The sequence below is a fragment of the Myotis brandtii genome, unplaced genomic scaffold (assembly GCF_000412655.1).
Source record: "Myotis brandtii unplaced genomic scaffold, ASM41265v1 scaffold137, whole genome shotgun sequence".
Classification (NCBI taxonomy): Eukaryota; Metazoa; Chordata; class Mammalia; order Chiroptera; family Vespertilionidae; genus Myotis; species Myotis brandtii.
This window is the reverse complement of record NW_005354874.1, coordinates 5,686,118-5,693,512: the sequence shown is the minus strand read 5'-3', so window position 1 is coordinate 5,693,512 and position 7,395 is coordinate 5,686,118. Positions and strand designations below refer to the sequence as shown.

Sequence of the window (7,395 nt, the reverse complement as noted above, 5' to 3'; positions counted from 1 at the left end):
ATGAGCTATCTAATAAAGCTCTGATAACTAAGACATCTAAGGCTGCTAAAGCAACTACAATTTACAAGGAACACCTGAAGTGGCCTAGATGGTATAATCTACAATTTTTCTCATTACCCTTTTCATTTCCTTCATAGCAAAAAAGTGCTATGGGTAACTAACTTATTTGTCTGCTTACAATCTAAAATAAATGTCTAGAATGTCACACCTGGGGCACGGGTTATAGCTGTCTTGTTCATCACAGTAGTTTCCAGGCACTCAAAATTTGTTGAATCAATAAACATAAAATTGAAAATGCATAATTCATTCAATCTAAAATAAATGTCTAGAATGTCACACCTGGGGCACAGGTTATAGCTGTCTTGTTCATCACAGTAGTTTCCAAAATTTGTTGAATCAATAAACATAAAATTGAATATGCATAATTCATTCATTTTTAGAGCTTAAAGACTATATGTACATTGTGCCTACTATAGCTATACTAGTATTAACATAAAAACAAACCAAAAAATTAATATAACCAAAGATCAATAAAAAGCTATTATTCAGACTATATAGTTGGATTATGGTATTGGTACTGAAGATGGTTAAAAGTAGACATAGGGCCCTGGCTGGGTGGCTGTTGATTGGAGTGCTGTCCTGGGCACCAAAAGATTGTGGGTTCAATTCCTGGTCAGGGCACATACCTAGATTGTGTGGGTTTGATCGCCAGTTGGGATTCAGGAGGCAACAGATTGATGATTCTCTCTCTCCCTTCCTCTCTAAATTAATAGGGTGAGGATTTTTTAAAAAGCAGACATAAGTATTCATCAAACAAAAAATATTCAAATAGGTTTGCATTCAAATGCAGAAAAGTGGATTATGTTGGTTTCTGCAATCAACCATGCCTTCCAAATTTATTTCCTATGTGGCCGTCTTTACAATTTTTAAAATGGTTTCATTGTTCAAAAAAAGGCTGCCAGAAAAATGTGACCCTCATTTTCAATTAAAATCAAAATTTGGTATTATAGATAAAAATGATATCGTGTGTGAAGTTTTCAAGAATCTCAAACCCAATTCACTAAGTTAGCAGTGAGTCCCGTCCAAGAACTCCTTTCTCCACACATTCAATATATAATTTTCATGGGGAAATAAAAAGTGACCCTCCAAACAGCTCAAAATCTCATATAAGTTCCTCTTTCTGTAGATATTCCAATAAATTCCTTGGAGGACCAACCTCCTGAATTCTATAAGAAGAGCCTTTACTCACTTGCTGCCATGTTAGCTTCAGCCTTTCATACTGCTCCTTGCCATCTTCTGAGCAATCGGAACAAGTAAACCTAAAGAAATTATCACCCTTAAGGTAACTGAGCTGTTCCCTCAGCTGACCTAGGAGAAAAACAAAAAAGTATATCATAGGTTTATCTAAGAAGAGGGGTAACTTAAAGGTTTAATTCATTTAGCAACCAGATTTTAAGTTTCCCATACTGTTTTTCCTTTATTTCAGCCAGTTCATGATAGGAGGAGGCAGGGAAGGGAATAGAGATTTTTATTCTTCCAACATCAGTGTATTCCCATGAAGATCATTGGTTCCCAACTTTTAGAAGATATTGGAAAAAGCAGTTATTATTGCTCACTGGATTTTCTGTTAACATTCCAGACTCCTACAGATCTCTTCACACACTCTTTCAAAAAATACCTTAGCTCCCACCGAGTATCAGGCACTGGGCTAGGAGCTGGGAATACTATGCCCAAGACAGGCATAGTAACTGCTCTCAGTTTACAAATTCTGTAGGGGAAACATGAGGAAATAGGTAATCACAACAGCACAGTGGTTCTCCATCCTCACTGTACATCAGAATGGCTTTGTTTTAATGTCTTGGCTTACCCCACATGAAATAAATCAATCTCTGAAGTGGAGCCTGGGTCTGCATTTTTTAAAGTGACACATGCTCTGGAAGACATGAAAACCACTGCAGTAGTAAGGGCAATGTGAGGGCACATAAAAGGGATGCCCGGCCCATATTGGGAAGATAGGAGAGCTAGAAAAAGTGGGTTCTACAGGATGACTAGAATTAGCCAGAGGAAGAGAGGTGCTTGTGTGTATGGGGGAAGGGCATGGAGGCTAGAGATGAATATTCCAGAAAGAAAATTAAAATGTGCTTAGTCCCAGGGATGAGAGAGACTTGTTTGTAGAGAATTAAAAGCTCACCCTAACAGCAAAGGTCTGTTTATGTGTGAGGATAATAGGATACTAGAGAGAGAGGCTAAAGAAGTTAGCAGGGGCATAATCATAAAGGGCAGGTTAAGATGTATACCGTCAGGACAAGGAGAAAGCCACTGAGATTTTCAGGCAGGACCCTGAATTAATAAGCAGAAAGAGACACCTCACAAACAAAAACTACCTATAATGAAGTCTAGATTTGTTTTCTGTGAAAAGTTATGTTAGTAGTAACTATTAATCTGAATAGTTGAATCTTCACCAAAAACATTTCCACATACCAGAAAATAACCCACTTCACAATTACCTAGTTACAAATTCTATTACACAAAGAATTCCTCTAGTGCAGTGGTCGGCAAACTCATTAGTCAACAGAGCCAAATATCAACAGTACAACGATTGAAATTTCTTTTGAGAGCCAAATTTTTTTAACTTAAACTATATAGGTAGGTACATTGTTATTAACTTAATTAGGGTACTCCTAAGGCTTAGGAAGAGCCACACTCAAGGGGCCAAAGAGCCGCATGTGGCTCGCGAGCCGCAGTTTGCCGACCATGGCTCTAGTGTGTACGTCTTTACTAGTCTCTGTCTATTAGGAAAACCCTGTTGTGGTAAGACTCATGATGACTGGCAAAGCATATCTTCCTTGAGAACTAGGAAGCTAGCAGGTGAAAAGACTGAGTTGAAAAATTAAAGTATCAGGGGAGCATGTGTGTGTATCTATCTCTTGTCAGCAGATCACAGAGGCCAACAAGAGAAAACAAGAATGATCCTAGGAAAAAAGAGCACAAAACACTTTAATCTGCTAATTCTGGCCTTACTTCAGCCTACCATAGCAGGAATTTTCCATGTAAGTTAAATACTAAGAGTAATTTTTATGAACTTGAACTTTAATTTGGGCCCCAAAGTCTTAACATAGCCTTATTAGAAAAATCTGGCTAATTTTTTTAAGTAACACAGGATATCCAATTTTCTAGTCTTTATTGGGTTACCATCAAGAACGTTATTTTAACAATGTGATAAATATCAACAGTAATTTTTATAAGTATAAATGTGTCTGTTTTATATAAATTTGTAGTTAATCAACTAAACTAAAAATATAATAATTATCTTTTTATTTAGGTCTATTTTACATTCTTTTTTCCCCCCACGGGTTAGAAAAACAAACACATAGAAACTGACAGATCAGAGGAATCGAGAAGCTCCTTACTGGCTGGTATCCATTTTTGGCATTTGTCACAGAAGTAGGACAGCTGCTCCTCCATCCAGGACACATCTCCTTCATCACTGTTGAGGGAATCCCCACTCTGATCATGAGACAAGTCCACTGATGCCTGGTCCTCCGATTCAACAATCAGGAGAGTCTCCCCCTCCACCTCACCCTCCTCCAGTCCTTCTGAGGTAGAGGTTCTTGTGGCTTCGTCATCATGGCGACTTATCAAACTACCCAGGTGGATGTTACTATCCATCGCTTCTTTCTCAGAGGGACAGAAGTGCTTTCGTAACAATCCTAAACTCTGACCAAGCTTAAAGAGGCTTTTATCAGGATTACACAAACAAAAACTCTTCAGGAGAGTGTCTGCCCTACTCAGATATAATGAACTTTTAAAGTAATAATTTAGTATAATCCATTGTCCTTTTCCTTGATTGAGTTTAAAAGGACAGTGACCAAAAAAAGGTTGAAAATCTTACTAAGCTATTCTCCATCAACACACTCACATGCACATACACATTCAACACTATCTGTCCCATCAATATTTCACTTTCATTTCAAGTCATGTTATTTGAGATCCTTTGCCAATAACATCTTCTCTCTTTCGGCTTCTAGTTGCTCAGTCAAAAGAATCTGTTCTCCCAAAAGACGAATGTTTTCTTTTTTCCGATTTTGCCTCTCAATGTCTCTGATCACTCCGTCACGAAGCCTCTAAAAATGTAAGAAACAGATTTCAGTAGCACCCTGAACAGGTGGTTCCCATCCTTGTTACATTCAAAACCAAATAACAGTGTTACCAAAATACACTTAAAACTTTCAGATGCCAAATATCCAACTACTCTTTTAACTTTCTCTATAAATGTAAAATGTAATAAAGAAACCATCAAATTAATCTGGGAGTATGCTATAACGTTATCACTTAAATGACTATTGACCATATTTTAAGAAATTGCTGAACACGGAGTATAGAAAATTTAAATGGAAATAACAATTCAAAAAGAAAAACTGTCACTATGTTGAATTTTAAAACTTTTAATTGATATATGACACTTAAAATATTTGATAAGAATTATTATGGTAACTCTGTGAACTACTTTCCTGTTAGCAATTTTCCTAGCTAAATAAACATCAAAGAAAAAAAAGATTGCTAAAATATGAACAAGCTATAAGGTAGATGCAAAAAAGTAAAAAACCCAGCTTCTAGTATACAAAGAGAAAAAGTAAAAATTATACAGAATTACTAATCAATTACGTAACAGAGAGAGAAGGAAAAAAAATAGAATGCTACTATCAGAGGAAAAATTAAAGGCCCATCAATGGTAGTTACTTTGATAAGCACTAAAGAACATGGACCTGGCACCAAAGATGCGACTTTTTAAAGCATCAATCCAGTCATGACTAATAAATAACATGTTATAGTCACAGGTCACAAAATGCTCTAATAAGTTTCTAACAGCAGCCTTGTGAGGCAGGATTAATGGGGAAGGGGCAGGGGTCTGAACTTTTTTTTTAATTATTATGATGTCTATTTAAGAGACTTTCACCAAGTATCTACTTGCTGGACCTCGAGGCCTAGAGCTTCATTCCCTATTATGAGGAGTAGAGGGTCCTAAGACTAATAATTCAACTGAAAACCAACTTTCTTGATCCCTGAACCCTTGGCAAGACCTCCAGAGACAGAAAAGGAAGTGCTCATTCCACTCCTCCTCCCCAATTCTTCCGATCCCGTGCTCCTCACCACCCCATCCCCAAAGCTCACACCTTCCACTGTAATCCCGCCACAACTGTCTGAGATCCTACCCTTTTCAGAGACTTGAGTACATGCTTAGGATTTTGCTCTTGAATCCATCATTTGCTATCTTCCTCCAAGTTTCAATGTGCATGCTGACCGCCTCCCACATCTTTCCTGTGAGGTCCACTTAACTACCTTACGAACCACCTCACTTACTAACCACTAAGGCTTCTCCACTATTCCAATTCTAACACCTAGAACTCTGGCTCCTTACGTAAGTACTACTTGTTTTGCAGGGTTCCCATGAGGATGAAAGATAATGTATATAAAATGCTTGGTACAGTGCTTGGTATATAGTAGACAGTCAAGAAACAACAGTCATTATTTATTTCTTGCTTCCTTGAACCTTCTTACATATCCACCATGTCAATCATTTGGCCAACTCTTCCCCACTGCTAGAAAGTAAGCCCACAATGAATGATTGGATGTAAGATAAGATAAACACAGGTTATTCTGGTCAATCTTTTCTTCATCTCTAACTTCCAAATATCTAAATCTACCTGTTCTTCCACTCTAGCAGGCAGCCAGGGTTTCTTAACCTGCCTGCTAGAATCCTCTGGGTCACTTTTATTTCTTTTTAAATATTTTTTTTAATTGATTTCAGAGAGAAAGGGAGGAGAAAGAGATAAACATCAACGATGAGAGAGAATCATGATTGGCTGCCTTTTGCAGGCCCCCTACTGGGGACTGAGCCCAAAACCCCTGCATGTGCCCTTGACTGGAATCGAACCCAGGACCCTTCAGTCCGAAGGCTGACGCCCTATCCACTGAGCCAAACAAGCTAGGGCTGGGTCGCTTTTAAAACATACTTAAGCCCAGCTGCTGTGGCTCGGTGACTGAGTTTCAATCCAGATCAGCGCACTTGCTAGGGGTTTCCGGCTCCATCCACAGTGTGGGGCGTGCAGGAGGCAGCTGATCAATGATTCTCTCTCATCACTGATGTTTCTCTCTCCCCCTCTTCCTTCCTCTCTAAAATCAATAAACAAAACATATCTAAGCAGAATCCCCATCCCCAAGAGATTCTGATTTAATAGGCCTGGAGTAGGGCCCAGCCTCAGCTGCATTGTAAAAACTTTCCAGGAACATCGGGTGTGTGGCTAGGTTTCAGAACCAAGCTCTAATAATCCAGCCCTCCCTGACACTCTGAAATTCCCTGTTCACTGACCTCCGAGCTATATCTGACACACTCTACTCCCTCTCAATTTTTCTTGGGATCACCATCTTCTTCCTTCTTGGGAGGAAGATTCCTGCCTCTATTACAAAAGCTACCCCTTTAGAACCCCAAATCTCTAGTCTCTTCCATGCCTTTTCATCATTCATCACCCCATTCCCTCCTCCACACAATTCTTCTATCTTCACAGGCTTCCCCTCCATTGATTTCCGTGGATTGTGAACACCGAGGACAAAGCCCTCATCTGCTTCATATCTGAATACCGAGCACACAGCACAGTCCAATGCAAGCAGTGACTTTACTATTGATTCGGGTCATTGCGTTCACCCCTGGCCAACTAGGCTCTACCAATACCCGCGCCCAGGTGTCCTCTGAGAGTTCACCAACCACCCAGTTCCGGTTCCCACACTCAACATGCAGCGCTGTTTTCAATCAGTTAGTCTGTCTCTGGGGCGGCTTTGCTTCCTTATCTTTGTTTCCCAAAAGTTCCTGGCGCACAGTGATCAGTCATTAAGCGTTTACTAACTTGAATAAGAAAGAAAGTATGAGCAGAGAGACACAGCATGGTCGGTCAGGCCAGTGATCAGCAAGTCAGGGTATTATTTCTAGGGATGCAAGTACCAAAAAAAAAAGAAAATTTGGAGGCTGGTATCGTTAACGTTCACAGAATCTAGTTTTCATGGAGATCAACAGGGTCCATGGGGGGGAAAAGGGAGGATATCTGTAATGCTTTCAACAATAAAGATAAAAAAAACAACAGAACATACAAGCATCTCACCAAATTACCTAGGCCAAAGGCACGAAGGCGGATGCGGGAATGCTTCTTTATCGTGGGATAAAGTCTTATTCGCATTTAAACACCGCAGGACCAACCGTGGGCCCGGGGGTGGAGAGAGGCCATAACCTGCTGAGTGCACCCCAAGGAAACGCCTCCCCTCCTCCACCTCCTGCGGCCCCGGTGACATTCTGAAAGGTCGTGTCGCTGCCGGCTGGCGGCCACTAGAAAACGGGGCCGCTCC

The 7,395-nt window shown here is 39.9% G+C and overlaps 1 protein-coding gene across 3 annotated transcripts in view; it reads right to left on the bottom strand.

Moving 5' to 3' along the window:
* The window catches only part of CSRP2BP (CSRP2 binding protein), a 33,414-nt gene extending 29,439 nt beyond the window's left edge, over window positions 1-3,975 (bottom strand). For all 3 annotated transcript variants that reach the window (XM_005860600.2, XM_005860601.2, XM_014535072.1), the window contains exons 1-2: window positions 3,411-3,975; window positions 1,250-1,368 (exon numbers count right to left, since the gene is read on the bottom strand). In XM_005860600.2, coding sequence (XP_005860662.1) covers window positions 1,250-1,368; window positions 3,411-3,669 — 378 coding nt within the window. In that variant the 5' untranslated portion in view covers window positions 3,670-3,975. The remainder of the gene's footprint in view (window positions 1-1,249; window positions 1,369-3,410) is intronic.
* Window positions 3,976-7,395: the final 3,420 nt, after the last annotated feature.